The sequence below is a fragment of the Misgurnus anguillicaudatus genome, chromosome 2 (genome assembly GCF_027580225.2).
Source record: "Misgurnus anguillicaudatus chromosome 2, ASM2758022v2, whole genome shotgun sequence".
In the NCBI taxonomy this organism is placed as follows: domain Eukaryota; kingdom Metazoa; phylum Chordata; class Actinopteri; order Cypriniformes; family Cobitidae; genus Misgurnus; species Misgurnus anguillicaudatus.
Genome location: NC_073338.2, coordinates 4,074,600 through 4,091,531, shown reverse-complemented (window position 1 = coordinate 4,091,531; position 16,932 = coordinate 4,074,600). Strand labels below are relative to the sequence as shown.

Sequence of the window (16,932 nt, the reverse complement as noted above, 5' to 3'; positions counted from 1 at the left end):
ATGTCATACTGCGAGTGCTTGGTGAAGATAATTTACAAACATGAGAACGGATGGATTATGACTTTTTTTAAACAAAGGTATGTTGTCCCGTTTCGATTTTTCATGTTCATTCTATATGCACTGTCAGCTATGATGAAGTGTAATGAATCATTGCGCCGCCAACTACGGTCCTGCGACGTCAGATATGTCTTGTCTATTTTTAACAAAATAGAGTAACGCAAGTAACGAACTCATTTAAATTTCAGTAATTGTAATTGCGTTACTTGATTTAAAAAAATACTTCATTACATGCTCGTACTGCTAAAAGTAGTGGAGTTACAGTTACTTTGTAACGCGTTACTCCCATCACTGATAGTCACTTATGATGCCAATAGTCAGTTATGGTCATAGCGCCACCAGCTGGTAACAGGAAGTAACATGTTTACAATGATAATGCAATGTCGGATTTGTCCCAAACTTTACATGATTGATAAGAGTCCTGACACATCTACGTGCCAATATTTACATGTAGTCACTCATACTCACACACACTCGCTCACTCTCTCTCTCTCTCTCTCTCTCTCTCATGCTATCTTACACGATGCTACCTCGCTGTCATTTGTAATTAGCAACAGGAAATGTGGCACATTATACTACACTTTTAAATGGTCCACCTATGTTTACATGCTTAAATGCCTATTTACTACTGTTCCCTTTAATTCTTATGCCACGGCGTGGCGGTGTCAGGTGTGCGAGGGCCCTTCCATCACTGCTTGCAGTTTTAATTTTGTATTATTATTTTTAGTGACCATTCTATATGCTTAGTTATTTATTATAGTTATAATATTAATCATTATTATTTACTGTTACAAGATAGAGAGGGGCACATTACTTTTTGAGACAAAAGGGGCTTGAGCCCAAACACCCCAACCACCTCTTCCTTTTGGCCATTTAAGGCTTGAACGACACATGGGTAAGTAAATAAAAAACAAAAATGTTAAGGGGTGAACTATACCTTTAACAAATATGCAAATTACAGTCTGACTTCAATGTATGTCAGGGTGGTTCTTGCTGTGCAAAAATATGCATAACCATAACCAAATCTGCCAATGCAAACAATATCTGCGACAAAATTTGAATTTTTGTTGTTTAACATGGTATATCATCAACAGCTTCCTAAAGGGTAGGGAATTGATTTATTTAATACAATTATTGGCATTACAGGGAGATTTTTGTCATTGTCCAGTTTTAACAACTTCATCTATAAAGCCAAAAGAACAACTCATGTTTTTTTAACAATAATAACATTAGGAGTGATATCCAAACTTGTAAGTAAACAAAGTGGTTTAAGCAAATTTAACAATAGTATAAGAAACACCACACATCCCTGTTTCATGAGCAAAAGTCCTATAGTCAAAAATGGTTATGAGGCACATTTACTTATTTCTTGTGAGCTCTACTCATTGTGTCTTTTTTTGCTCATCCTCAGAGTTTAGCTTGGATGGAGATTATTTATTGGGTGGCCTTTTTCCAGTACATGAAGTTAAACATGCAAAATCTCTCTTCTCCCCAGAGTCCATCAACTGTTTTAGGTAAGCCAGGACCTTTTCATTGCTTTTTTATGTGGTGGGTTTAACACTGACTTCATTGAACTCAGTCTTTCTACTAGGCAGAATTGTAAATAAAAATATAAACTAATGTTTCTAAAGCTAAACATATAACATACTTACTTCCTTGCTGATGCTTTCTAGGCACACCTTCACAAAATCTGGCTATGAGATGTTTCAAGTAATGCGGTTTGCTGTTGAGGAGATCAATAATTCAACCACGCTGTTGCCCAATGTTTCTCTGGGCTATGAAATTTTTGACCATTGTTCTGACACTAAAAACTTCCCATCAGTCTTTAGTTTTATTTCACAGAATGGATCAATTAACCCTCAAGAAAAACTCTTCAGCCATCAACCTAGAGTGATTGCTTTAACAGGACCATTTGGAAGCACAAGAACTATTTCTGTTGCACCATTGATCACAATGGACCTCATTCCAATGGTAAATAATATTTGTGTTTTATACTGTTATTTGGTAAAGAAATAACAAAGCAATGCACACACTGTAAAAAATATGCAGCATTTTTGTCAAGTCAACATATTTTTATGTTTTTATATAAAAATAAGCATTCTTTAGAGGCCTTTCTCTTCTTGTCATGCGATTCGTAGACACTTTTTCTCTTGCGAACATCAGACATTTTGAAAAAACACGGTGAGAACGCGAGCTTCAATGAATGTCTGAAGCTGTAGCCCACCACACATATACACCTCAAAGTGCGCATGTGCAGAAAGCGAACCTAGGGACGACGGCCTTACGTCAACATATCATCAGAATGATTGACAACTGGGATGACCATTAGTCTTCATGATCCACCCGGAAAAAGACAATCTTCCGCTATACCTTTAACTGAAAAAATAAGATATTTTAAGCAATTTTATATGTTATGTCAACTTTTCAAAATAGTAGGTTGAATTGAGTTCATACTGCATTTCTTTACAGCGCATACATAATTCATATACTTCATCTAGTGCTCCCATATTGCACCATATACAGTATGTCACAAAAGTGAGTACACCCCTCACATTTCAGCAAATATATTATTACATCTTCTCAAGGGACAATACTATAGAAATGAAATTTAGTTTAGCAGTATTGATTTGCTGTCCTCTGAAAAGAACTTACCATACGGCCATTAATGTCAAAATAGGTGGCATCTAAAGTGAGTACACCCTAAGTGATAATAGATGCATATTGTTTAACCATGCAAAGCCACATGTTCTATTCATCATGTTCATGTTACAAATGTGTGTATTTTGTACTAGAGCACTTAAAATTCTCTCATACTGACCACAAGATGTTGAACATGACACCTCATGGCAAAGAACTCTCTGAGGATGTACTCACTTTTGTTGCCAGCTATTTTGAAATTAATGGCTGTATGTTAAGTTATTTTCAGATGACAGTAAATCTATACTGCTATATAAGGAGCACATTGACAACTCTAAAATATATCCAAATTCATTTCTATAGTAGGCTATTATCCACTGAGAAGATACCCTAAAATAATTGCTTAAATGTGAGGGGTGTACTCACTTTTGTGACATACTGTATATAATCTGTATGTGTATATGTTAAAGGGGAGGTTTAATGCTATTTCATGCATTCTGACTTATTAACACAGTTTAAGAGTTGTAGTCCTCATGCTAAACATAAGCAAAGTGTCAAAAAAGCAGTTGAGCTTGTAACAGAGTATTTCTGAGCCAAACTCACGCCTCCTTTTTCCTACAAGTTTCGGAAAGTTTTTTTCAAATGGGGGTATCCGTTACGACTGATTGACCCCATATTCCTTTTATGGGCCTTTACCTCCAGAACGTCAAGTGAGAGCGAGAACGTGCATTAGCATTGCTCCGTCGAGTAGAAGTCACCGGTATCACTGCACAGCACGCGACAACTTTGTTTTAGCAAGATAGTTCGACAAAAGAAGTGTGTTTTTGGATGTAAGGAGAAGAAAACCTTATTTAGCTTTCCCTGTCGTAAGACAACAGTGGATGCAGTTCGTTTTTACCATACAGCAACGTAATTGCAAATGGGTTTGTTTGTTCCCTGGCTGTATTTCGGAGAGGATTGCTTTACAAACAAGGCTCGGTTTGACGCCGGATTTTCCACTTTTTTACAACTATTGGAGCGGTCAAAACTTTAAAAGACCCTGTTTAGGAGTCACAACCACAGGCGTAAGTAATTCAAAATCTTACGTATTTGGTTTGCAATCGCGCATACGTGCATGTAATGTAAACAACACCAACAACAGCCCATTGTACTGCACAGGCAAATGAGGTTTAAAAACTGGATTATGTTGCTTTTTTAATTAAAATAGCGGATAAACAAGCAAGGATTAATTACCTGATAGAGACGTCCTGCTGTAATCGTTCCTGCTATTGTTCCTGTTCGTCCATTACTGACAAAGTATCCAATTCTGGATCATATGCATAATGTTAGGCTGGTTATTTAAAAAAAAATTTTTTTTAAGTTTGATTTCCATCTATGTTGGCTGAGTGAATCCAAAAGTAGTATCCAAAGCTGCGCGTACTCGTAACTCTTCAGCTCCGCCCACCGCACGCCTTCAAGTGTTCGACCTTTTACGCCAAAAATCGCAGTTTTTTCTTTTATAAATCTGACAAAACGAAAGACTCTTTGGACATATGAATGATGAAATACTACTCTATATATAAGCAAGATTAACATTAGATTGGGAAAAACGTCTCGTGTTATGTCAGCTTTAAGTGACTTTAATGGTGTTTTCTTCCCTTTTAAAGGTTAATTTTGGAGCTTCCAGCAATACATTAAGTGACAAACTTCAGTATCCTTCTTTCATCAGAACAATTCCTAGTGAAAAAAATCTGATCCAGATGATTATTCACATTATTCAGTGGTTTGGATGGAACTGGGTTGCTTTTCTTGAAGGCCCAGACCATAACAGTGAAGATGCCGTACAACTGTTTAATAAGTATATCCGAAATACTGGTATTTGTTTGGCCTATCAAGAGACTCTCAGCCAAAATGTAAACTACAGTTTAACTCTTAAAAACATTGATGAGCTTAACATCAATGTCATCGTGGTTTTCGCTGTGCCACAATATGCAAAGAACATAATCAAAGCAGCCATAACAAGCAACATCCGAGGCAAAGTTTGGATTGCAAGTGAAACGTGGTCTACGAATCAAGAGCTTCTGAGAGAGCCGGGAATCAAGAATATTGGTACTGTAATTGGCATTACGGAGAGATTGGTGTCATTGCCTGGATTTAATGAATTCAAAGAAACACTTAGGATTTCTACTAATGATAATGAGGAGACTAAAATATGTAATCAAGAATGTGACAACTGTACATTACCGACCGCAGAAGAGATTATACATGAAGAATCCACATTGTCCTTTCCCATCTACGCTGCTATATATACCATAGCTCATGCATTACACAAAGTTTTGCATTGTAACATAAATGAATGCATAAAAAATACAACAGTTAAGCCATACATGGTAAGTTTGCAGATTGTTTATAACATAATAATACAGTAAACTTTTCCTAATTAATAATTCATAAATTATAATTTGACTAAAAGTAATCTGATTGTTACAAAGGGTCTGTCAAGTGACTAAGATTTTATTTGTTCTCCAAAATAGTTTTCAGCCTATTTGTGACCAGTCACGGAAAGTAGAGACGCAAGTCAAAAAACACAAAGCCGAGAAAATAGACTTTGAAAGTTGGACCTTTCTCCTGCTGGGAGAGACAATAGGGCTCATTTACATCTCATTTAGCTAAGCCATACCCCCTGTAAAGCCATTTTGAGATACAGATGCTCTAGCATCATATGTAGTATTTTGTGACAGAAAATAAACTTTTTACCTGTGTGTTGATCACAAGTCAAATCCAGTCTGTTTTAGATGTGTGAATCATCCAAAGACCATTTTTGTCCACAAATGCATATAATCCGTGAAATATAGATATATAGTCTATTGTTTACATTAGATTTCGCATGACCGTCTGGTAATAGAATATATTATACAATCTGAGGACTAGTATTTACATCGTAACATGTAAGGGTATATGAGATTACACTCCGGTAATTTACGTTCCGCTAAACACATGAACCCACCTTCAAAGTTTGTATTTAAAATAGGGAGGTAGTATAATAGATAATCCAAACAGCGCCGTCAAAAACGTGACGTTCTTTAGGGATGTAACCAATCACTCGCTCGTTCCTTCATCAGCCAATGACTAAATGGAAAATATTAATAGACAAAACATGTAGCCAATTAAATAACAAATTCAATGATCTCTGTGTGACTTTTTGTGTGTGTTTGACTTAATGCTGCGCTGCAAGAACTGACAGGCAGATGACGTCAAAGTACCGCGAGAGTGAGTCGAAATTAAACTACTCCGTAATATTTCTTGAATAGCTGTTATCTGTTGCGCCCCAGCTATTTTTTTCTTTTTTTTTGTGCACCCAAGCTTCATTAACAGTCTGGGGAGACGCATGCTGTAAGTTTGAAAAAAAACTTACCAAACATATCTGAGGAACAGGGCAGCCGCGTCACTACAGTCACGTGACTTCATGCGGTTCACAACAGATCCGAAAGAGAAGACCATGCTGAATAAAGTCGTAATTCTTGCTATTTTTGGACCAAAATGTATTTTCAATGCTTCAACACATTCTAACTGACCCACTCATGTCACATGGACTACTTTGATGATGTTTTTATTACCTTTCTGGACATGGAAACAGTATATAAATTTTCAATGGAGGGACAGAAAGCTCTCGAACTAAATCTAACATTTAAACATCTTAAACTGTGTTACCGAAGATGAACGGAGGTCTTCCGAGTTTAGAACGACACAAGGGTAAGTCATTAATGACATTATTTTCATTTTTGGGCAAACTATCCCTATTAAGTAGCCACGCTGTTCCCTTTGGGGGCGGGGGCAAAAACAAAACAAACAAAAGCCGCTTATCCTGTATGTAAATACACACAGACGCCCCTCGCTGCATGCTAGAATCTCCGGAAAAACAAGCTGATTTCAACTGCAAAATGTACACTTTTAAATATACAAAAACTACTATCTCAAACATGGAGAGGCTTCTTTGTGATCTCAACTAACAGATTCTGCCAAAAAACGAAAATCACATATTTTGAAAAAATAAAACGTTCTTTCTCATAATCTTGAAACTTGTTCTGCCGACTTGTTTCACTGGTTTCCATGACAGGTCACATTTCTTATGTAAAAAATATATAGTGAATGTAAATGTTAAATCTTAATCTTAAACTATGACTTGTTTTTTTAGGGCTGTTAATTTAACATATTACTTAGATCAATTAATTAGATAGAATTAATTATGGAGAAGAATTATGTTATACAATTTTTATGCATTTAAGGCACCAGATCGAGCGGAGGCTTGGCTGTTATTTTTAAGAGCACGATAAAGTGCAAGTTGTTGCCTGTTGATAGTTACATGAGTTTTGAAGTGCAATTGATGAAGATTGACTTGTCCTCACCAGTGATTTGTGCTTTGATATATAGGCCTCCTGGTTATAATAAGGATTTTATGAATGAATTTTATGAGTTTTTATCTATGATTGTTCCATCCACGGACAGAATTTTGATTATGGGAGATTTTAATATTCATGTTTGTTGTCCTGATAAACCTATGACTAAAGAATTTATGAATTTAGTAGATTCTTTTAACTTATCTCAATGGGTCTCTGGTCCAACTCACGATCATGGACATACACTTGATTTGGTGTTTTCTTTGGGGATAACGATAGATAATATTTGTGTTGAAGAATGTACTATTTCTGATCATATGCCTATTAGGTTTCATCTTACTTCTGCAACAAATGGATCATGTAATCCATCTTCATCAATTATGTCCAGGGTTATCACCACTTTTACACCCAGTGCGTTCTCTACTGCTTTTTCTGATTTGGCCTGTCATATTGAGCCTACATCTTTGCCCGTTGTGGGACCTGATGAATTGGTCAATTCTTTTAATCGTGTTTGTTCAGAGATCTTGGATAACGTTGCACCTTTTAATAAGAGAAGTCAAAAAGTTAAAAAAGAACCGTGGTTAAATGATGTTACGCGGAATCTGAGGCGGATTTGTCGGCATGCAGAGCGTAAGTGGCTGAAAGATAAATTGCAAGTATCTTATGATATTCTTAGAGAGTCTCTATCTAATTATCAAAACGCTGTTAAAGCCGCTAGATCTTCATATTTTGCACGAATTATAGCACATAATGCACACAATCCCAAGGTATTATTTTCTACCATAGATAAGGTACTGAGGCTGTCTTTTAATATTTTCCCGACCCTGTCTAGGGACCTGGTGTGACAGTTTTTTAAAATATTTTATTTATAAAGTTGCTCTCATCCGATTGAATATTAGGCCTTTTGGTAGTGATATAATTCATATAATTAAGTCATCTCATTGTTTAAGTAAATTTGATTCGATTACATTAGCGCAGTTGGGAAAGATAATAACCCACCTAAAACCCACTACCTCACTTAATGACCTTCTTCCGTCACGGTTGTTTAAAGAGGTTGTAGACACTATTGGTCCCAGTGTACTATTGATTATCAATAGTAGTCTATCTCATGGAATTGTACCAACAGGGTTTAAGCACGCTGTCATTGAACCAGTCTTAAAGAAAATGAGTTTGGACCCACAGGATTAAAACATTTTTTTTTATATCAAAATTGCCTTTTATGAATAAGATTTTAGAGAAAGTTGTCCATAATCAACTTACATATTTTTTGATGGTAAAAAATATAATGGATGTTTTTCAGTCTGGATTTAGGACCAAACATAGCACAGAATCAGCATTATTAAAGGTGACTAATGATATTTTGTTAGGTATAGACTCAGGGAAAATTTTTGCCTTAATGATGTTAGATTTAAGTGCAACCTTTGATACCCTGGATCATACAATTCTAATAGAGTGCCTCAGAGATTATGTAGGGATCAATTGCGTGGCCCTTAAGTGGTTTTCATCGTATTTGCACAATAGGACATGTTCTGTAAAAATTGGAAACCATGTCTTTGCAACAGCAACTATTTCTTGGGGCGTTCCTCAGGGATCAATTCTTGGTCCGACTTTGTTTTCATTATACATGATACCCCTTGGTTCCATTTTAAAGCAATACAGCATTAAATATCACCTGTATGCTCATGATTCACAACTTTATTTTCCATTGGAGTGTGATGGTTGTATATCACTAATTTCATAAGTGCTTGACTGAGGTAAAGGGATGGCTAGCAAATAATTTTTTACAATTAAATGAAGATAAGACTGAGTTTATCATGTTTGGGAATAAACAGCCTGGGAATGGTTTGGCTGGAAATTGTGGACCATTGACCAATATGTGTAGTCAGGTAAGGAATCTCGGTGTAATTTTTGATTCTGAAATGCGCTTTGATCGCCAAGTTAATAGCGTTGTGAAATCATCTTTTTTTCAGTTGAGAAAATTAACCAAATTAAAACCCATCCTTTTATACAATGATTTGGAGATTGTTCTGCATGCCTTTCTTTCAACCCGGTTAGATTACTGTAATGCTCTTTATTTAGGCATAAGTGAATCACTGGTTACTCGTCTTCAGTATGTTCAAAATGCTGCAGTGAGATTTCTAACAAATACCAGAAAACGAGAACACATAACACCTGTACTGATAAACCTTCACTGGTTACCTGTTCAATTCAGAATCCAATAGAAGGTGTTAACGTTTGTTTTTAAAGGGCCATTTCACCGTTAGGAACATTTATCTTTATAGAAAGTGGGTCATATTTGTAGTCAAAATGTAACATACATTTAGAATTTTGTGCCTATTTGACAGAGAAAAGACAGAACGTGACTTTAGAGCACATTTGTATGAAAAACTACAACTGCCACTATGCACCACAATGCACAGCTCTGCAAGCCACTCCCATGAATCGGAACACGGCTCAGATATGCTACTGTGTACATAAATGCCATGTAAGTAAAACAAAGAAAATAGCCGCCACCACTGTGTCTGACAGACACCAATCATGACTTACTTTTAAACGTGATGTTACATTGTGGTACACACAGAGGTGGAAAAAGTACTAAAATATTGTACTCAAGTAAAAGTAAAGTTACTTTAATAATATTTTACTTAAGTAAAAGTAAAGTTACTTGTTTAAAAATCTACTCAAGTAAAAGTAAAAAGTAAGTCATTTTAACTTTACTCAGAGTAAAAGTTACTTTTTTTTACAGCGGGAAGAGGTGGAGGATTCTAGTATAGTTCAAAGACGACAAGGGAATATAAATCTCAAACTAGTTGTTTTTAATTGTAGGAACATCTTTACAATTAAAGTGCAATAACAAAAAGTTAATAAAATAAAAAGCTTTTTTAAAGTAAGAAACATTTATGGAATTGTTTAATGATTTTTACATGTGAGTTATGCACTTTTGAAGGTGGTCAGCAGCTATTAAATACAATCACTATAGTAAGGTTGTAATTGATGTATTGCTGGTAACATTCATTATTTTATTAAACTATATATCTAGTTTAAATGAGCATATAATGAGATGAGTGCCATGTCTATATACATTTGACACGTTTATTATCGTCTTACTTCCCTGACCACCTGATGACCTTTATTCTTCTCTCTCTCTCTCTCTCTCTCTCTCTCTCTCTCTCTCTCTTGCTCTCTCTCTCTCTCTCTGCAATGTCTAATGACCTGCGCATTCTTGAGGACGTTTTGAAGTTGTGTTTGACTTGACGCGAAGCTGCTAGACCTCGGAAGATAATGTGCATGGTATTAAAAACGCGTCGTGCAATTTCGTACTTAAGAGCATGAATCCTACCTTTCATAGAAATGAAACACTCGCTTCGCGTCAGTGGAAAGTGGTCGCTTAAATATGACCAGGGGTTTCTTTCATAAGATTTGAACTGAGGCGGGTCTGCATTAGCGCGCGCCTGTCTCGTCCGTCTCCATGGTTCTTTTTGCGCGTTCCCCGGGCCCCGCCCATTTACATTCGTTTCGCGTCTTTATCACTTTGCTTTGTAAAATTTTTTTACTCAGTAACGGATATGATTTAAAATGTAGCGAAGTACAATACTTTAAATAAAACATACTTAAGTAAAAGTAAAAGTACAGATTTTAAAAACTACTCAAAAAAGTAAAAATACACAAAAAAACTACTCAATTACAGTAACGTGAGTAAATGTAATTCGTTACTTTCCACCTCTGGTTACACACAATAACACTCTGGTCTGGTGTGTAGCAAAGTCTTATTCAAACAGTAACGTGCGGTTTCAGATCTGCAGTACAAATGTCTTTTCAAGTACTAAAAAAAGGGTATGCATTTTAAATGTTTATTTAGTTTTACCAATTTTATTTTTGTCTCTTGGTTACTGTAATTACATCCGTGTTATATCGCCCTCACTGCTCTCAAAATATAGACACTCAGACACCTAAATGCCACGTTAGTATAACAAAGAAAATAGAAACATTCACTTTAGTCAGACGTCCGTTTATCCCTGCATCCTGCACACAAACGCGTCCCCTGCACAATATCTCCACAGACGCGCTGCCTCAGCTCTTGGAGCTTGTGCTCGTAAGCCGAAACACGTCTTTGAAATAAGCACGCGCCCAGAAACATTCACAAAACAAACTTTTATATCCTTATCGGATGGGAAAATGTTAAACCGAAAGCAAACAGCGCGAGTCTGTCCAAGCTCATATACTCCGCAGCGTGTCTGCTCGTAAACCGAAACACGTCTGTGAAATAAACATGTCCAAACGCGAGCAAAGTTGCTCTCTTGCATAGATACCTTCACCAAACAACCGTCCATATCCTTATCTGATACAGAAATGTTATAAAGCAAGCACACAGCGAGAGTACAGGCAGTAGTCTGTCCAAGCTTCTCTACGCAGCAGAGACCGATGGTTGCGGCGTCTTCCCCGGGCTCCTCTGGTTAGAGAGTTGGGCTTGTAACCCGAGAGTTGCTGGTTCGAATCTCACGGCGGGTTGTGACTTGCAGTGTGTATGTTCACTACTCACTGGGATAGGTTAATTGCAGAGGTCACATTTCGAGTATGCATCGCATACTTGACAAGCTTGTCACTTTCCCTTCAAGTCAAATAAACTATATACAGCAAGGCTGTGCTTTCGGATGTACACATAAACAGACTATGCACAAGGATAGTCTGGACAGTCTATCCTTGTGCACTGGACAGTCATCAATTCAGCAGCATAAGGTTGGTTATAAGGCGGATCCCGATGCTCCAAAGAATAATTAAATATCTAGAATTATCTACATTTGCACATTTCTGACAGTTTTATGATGCACTATGGTACTACTGATGTTAATGATTTTACATTGATGTATGAAATGAAAGAACTGACTTCCAACTGAGGTCATTGGGTTATCAACACTTTTAGGGAATGCATGAACCCTAAAGAAACAGGCCTGGCTTTGTCTCCTTTGATGTTGACATCCACAGACTAGTACAGAAGATGGGGGTCATAACCCCCACACTTAATAGCTATTCTGTGATTTAAGTATGAGATATGATACAGTTATGGCACTGTCACAGCACTCTAAATAATATACATAAAAAGTGCCCTAAACCTTTGAGGCCCTACACAATTTTGCTCTGATTTAGCAGATGTTGCAATTTGCAATTAGTTATAATTAAGTAATTTTATGTTAATGCTTTTTATCACACTTCACAACAGCTTTTGGGAGAAATTAAGAAGTTGCATTTTCCACTCAATGGACGTCAGGTGAAATATGATGCTAATGGTGATCCAGCCGTCAGCTATGCAGTTGTGATTTGGCACACTGAAAAAAATCCTCCATGGATCGAGATGGTGGGCACTTATGATACATATCCAGAAATTAATTTTACCATCAACAACTCTCTCTTGCCCTGGCAAAGCAATGTTTCGGTAAGTTACCTTGGATAGTCTGTATTCTTACAGCCTTTATATGAACACTTATCTTTCTAGATCAGCTCCAATGACATCATTTTTTATTCTATTAAGGTTCCTTTCTCAAATTGCTCTGTCGAGTGTAATGAGGGATTTTCAAGAGAACATGTGGAATATCATGATTGCTGTTTTCTGTGTAAAAAATGCCCGCAAAACACCTATTTGAATTATTCTCGTAAGTACCTAAAGCGCTGATCAATGACACCTTGATATTTACTGTAACACCATAAAACTTTATGGTAGTATAGTTATGGTGCTTTATCGCCACACTGATTTTAAACGTATTAACTATTTTACTTTCCTGGTCACTAAATGCACCGAAACAAATTTCTGTAATTATTTTGCTTATTTTTATTCCAGGTGACCCTTATACCTGTTTTCCATGTGCAGAGAATGAATGGTCTGATGAGGGTAGCACGACATGTCGGACACGTTCTGTCGTCTATCTTCAGATCACAGAAATCTCCTCTATTGCAGTAATATTTTTTACTGTATGTCTGGTTATTGTTCTCATCATCACATTTATCATTTTTGCACACAATTACGGCACACCAGTGGTGAGGTCTGCTGGTGGCAGCGTGTGTTTCCTCATGTTAGCGTGTTTGATTTTATCTTGCCTGGGTATTTTCTTTTTCTTTGGAGAACCCACATCTCTTAAGTGTCGCATGAGAAGTTTAATGCATATATATTTCTTTGGTGTCTGTGTCTCCTGTTTGGCTGTTCGTTCTTTTCAGATAGTTTGTGTCTTTAAAATGGCGGAGTTTCCTAATGTGTACAGGTTGTGGGTAAAGTACAATGGCCAGTGGATCTTTCTTTCTGCTTATTCTGTCTTGTTTTCAATTGTTTGTGTTTTGTTGATGACTATCTCTCCAACCGAAGCCTTCAGAGATTCATCATCTTTTAATGATCAGATTTTGCTCACCTGTAAAATGGGAAGCAGTATAACCAATAGCATCATTATGTTCATGAGTAGTTTTCTTGGTTTCATGTGTATTCTTTTTGCTTACACAGGAAGAGATCTGCCGGGAAATTACAATGAGGCAAAATCAATAACTTTTAGTGTAATTTTGTCCTTTGTGATGTTTATTGTATATTACACATCTTACCTTGCTATCAAAAGCAAATATGTCATGCTTTTACAAGCAGTGGCCCAGGTATGGAGTATTTATGCAGTTTTCTTTAGCCATTTCGTACCTAAAGCGTACATCATGATATTTACACCAAAAAAGAACACTGCTGCATACTTTCAAACATCTATTCAGAATTACACCCAAACCATCAGCAGGAGTTAAAACGCTGGACATTTTAGGAAACATTTGTTAACACGAAACAAAATGAGAAACAGGTAAAACTAATGAGTAATCATAACAGTACCTATATTTTACAGTAATGTAAAAACAATTTTATCAATGTAATTCTAATTTTAAATTGCGAGGGGATGACCTTAAAAACATATCAGAAGAAAGTTGGTTATCTGTGATTCTGTTCATAATGCTAAACATAAGCATTACTAAATTGTTACTTTATGGGGCGGTTTCCCGGACCAGGATTAGCTTAATCCAGGACTAGGCCTAGTATAATTAGGAAATATAACTAGTTTTAACAAACATGCCTTACTAAAAACATTACCTGTGTGCATTTTGAGGTAAAACAAAGGGCACTGATGTATTTTAAGATATGTCAGTGCAAGTTGTTTTCAGTTTAGGGAGCTCTTAAAAGTGTTTAAGTCTAGGACTAGTCTAATCCCTGTCCGGGAAACTGCCCCTATATGTATTAATAATGTTTGGTTCATCAATTGTATGTATATCATCATAACAGGTTCTTCTTAATAAAACTTTAGGCTACCTCACACATTCTATAGATATTTTAGTAAACAATATGAAAAACCAATGACTTTAAGAAAACATAGAGCAGATATTTATTGACAGTTAAATAAACATTTAATTAACGTTAGGTTAACAGATCTTACCACTGCAGTTCAGCGTGCTTTTAGACACATAAATCAAAAGCTTAACGTCTTAAAGATAACAAATACAGCTGCTTCTCCAAACATGTGTCACATTTTTGGCCCTCTAGACAACTCCTTTCTGCTGTGTTAAAATTGGTGAGTGGTCTAAGGTGCCAGACTCAAGGATGTACAACCTTCTCAGTTTGTGAGGTTTCTGGTCTCCCAATAGAGGGGTTAATTCAATCTCACTTCTGACAAAACTGTTTTGGAGAGGCATTGAAACTCATCATAGTTCTCCCTGTCGATGCTTTGGTACAAATCTCATTTACAAGTTTTCATTTAAGTAATGCCTTGCAATTGGAAAAACAATACCTCTCTCTACTTTAATACAGATTATATAAACAGGCAATATTGGTGTGTGATGAGTATTCACAGAGTTTTAATTAAATTTTGTAACGTGTTTTTGAGAGACAGCTGGTGGAGACAGAGACATCATTAAGTGCACCATGTTTATTTTCTTTATTTGACAAAAACACAAAGATTTGTTGTTATTGTGTATGTACACAAATAAAAGTAGACCCTTCACAGTTTCAAATGATGTCTAACACGTAAGTGTATGATTATGGAGTATTTTAGGTTGATTCTGCTTTGATGAGGAGAAAACACATCAAAACACGCCACCGCGTTTTTAGACCCCAGAAAGTTAAAAGCACTTTAGCAATTGAAATGTCTAGATGTGCCAATTTCAAACTTTCTCCTAGGAAATCTCCTACTTTCAAGGCATTGATGATCAGGGGCCTCATTTAGAAAGGGTGCATATGCACAGATTTGATCGTAAAGTGTGCTTAAAAATCGACGACAAAGTCCGTATTTGTGAAAAACTGTCTTTAGCCCTATTCTGACGGGATTAGTTTTACAGGGGGACCTCTCAGAGGTCCTCTGTGTTTTTAATCCCGTCCGAATAGGCCATGTCTGTGTTTTTCTCTGACGACCTCCGTAAGAATTCCAGAGCAATTTACCTACTGTTTTTCACCGAACTCAGAGGTCCTCTGAGAAATTTAATCCTGTCCCGATGCAAACGTCTGTGTTTGCCCGCAATATCTTTTGAAAACGCAGTTCATTTCGTGTTTTGGCCAACGTGATCTGCCGTAAGGTCTTACTAATGCGCGTATATTGTATTTCCTGAGTTCCATTCATTTAGATATGAATGTTTTTCCGCATTCGGGAAAATAAAATAATTAAATCAATACGAGCTGAATATCAAACACTGTTAAGACTGGCCACTAATATCATTAACGTTAAAAGAAACTCCGTTCAAAGTTGTTCAACTCCGGAATGGTAATGTTAATTAATAAAGATATTACATTTTATGAATCATTATTTCTTCATTTCTTTGTGTTTATTATAAGCAGACAGTTATATTTGATTTGTTAAAATTAAATGAATAAATTACATGTTCTGTCATAATTTTACATTTAAAGCAAAATATTAAACATTACAAACACGCGTATCCAGAGCACGTGCTACTGCAATGCCCAAATGCATGAAACAGACACTCCCATCTCTGGAATAGCCTGCATCATTTTAATCCTGTCCGAATCGGTACATAAAATCACAGACGTCCTGAGGGACACGTTGAAACTCAAACGTCGTTTGGAAAACTAATCCCGTCCGAATAGTGCTTATGATGTAAAAAGGGTCTCAACAGATGTACACACTTTTGCTTGTCAGATGCTCCAGGTTTTTGAAAATATAAGCCATTATTGCTGCTCGAAAATTATTTGTACATTGAGAGGCGCTCTTTTATGACATTGATTGGGCATAGTTTAAAGGCGGAGATCTGAAACTGCTCAGCTGTGCACAAGTTCAAGATCAATTGCGATTTATAAATTTCACAGGGGTATGCGTGTTTTCTGCACGTATGTTTTTTCATGAATCACGCGTACGCATTTTTGATAAATGATCGTAAGATCAAATCTAGGATGGTTTCTACGCAGCATTTTATGAATGAGGCCCCAGGTCCACGAGGACCCCCTCCTAGAAATTATTTTAACACACCTATTTTAACTCCTTAGCTTGTTAGGGAGACATGTTTACCATTTTGAAAGGAGGCTGATAAGTTTAATCAGGTGTTTTAAATAAAAAGACATCTTAAACTTTTTGGGAGGGGGTCCTCGAGGACCATGATTGGGAAGCACTGCATTAGATGATGGGGCCTCATTTTGAAATCTGCTTAGGGCCCCCAAAAAGCTAGAGCCAACCCTTTCCACATACATTTATTGAAGCGGTATAATTTTTCTTTGCAATTCTCATTCTTATGTGACTAATATCAGCCTTTTTGGCTGTGTTCTTACATCTGAACAGCTGCCTTTATGTTTTTTTTACAAATTGTTTTATCAGAGCTGCTGATGTAGTGAGCAGTGTACGTACTTTCAGCGACT

General features: G+C 36.5%; 1 protein-coding gene across 1 annotated transcript; it reads left to right on the top strand.

The window, feature by feature from the left end:
- The first annotated feature begins 770 nt into the window (after positions 1-770).
- LOC129441506 (taste receptor type 1 member 1-like) lies at positions 771-13,989 on the top strand. The gene is made up of 6 exons (XM_055201165.2): positions 771-1,571; positions 1,731-2,028; positions 4,341-5,063; positions 12,289-12,501; positions 12,598-12,718; positions 12,904-13,989. Exons 1-6 carry the CDS (start codon positions 1,399-1,401, stop codon positions 13,833-13,835), a joined length of 2,460 nt encoding a protein of 819 aa, XP_055057140.2. The 5' UTR covers positions 771-1,398; the 3' UTR covers positions 13,836-13,989.
- The last annotated feature ends 2,943 nt before the right edge of the window (positions 13,990-16,932 follow it).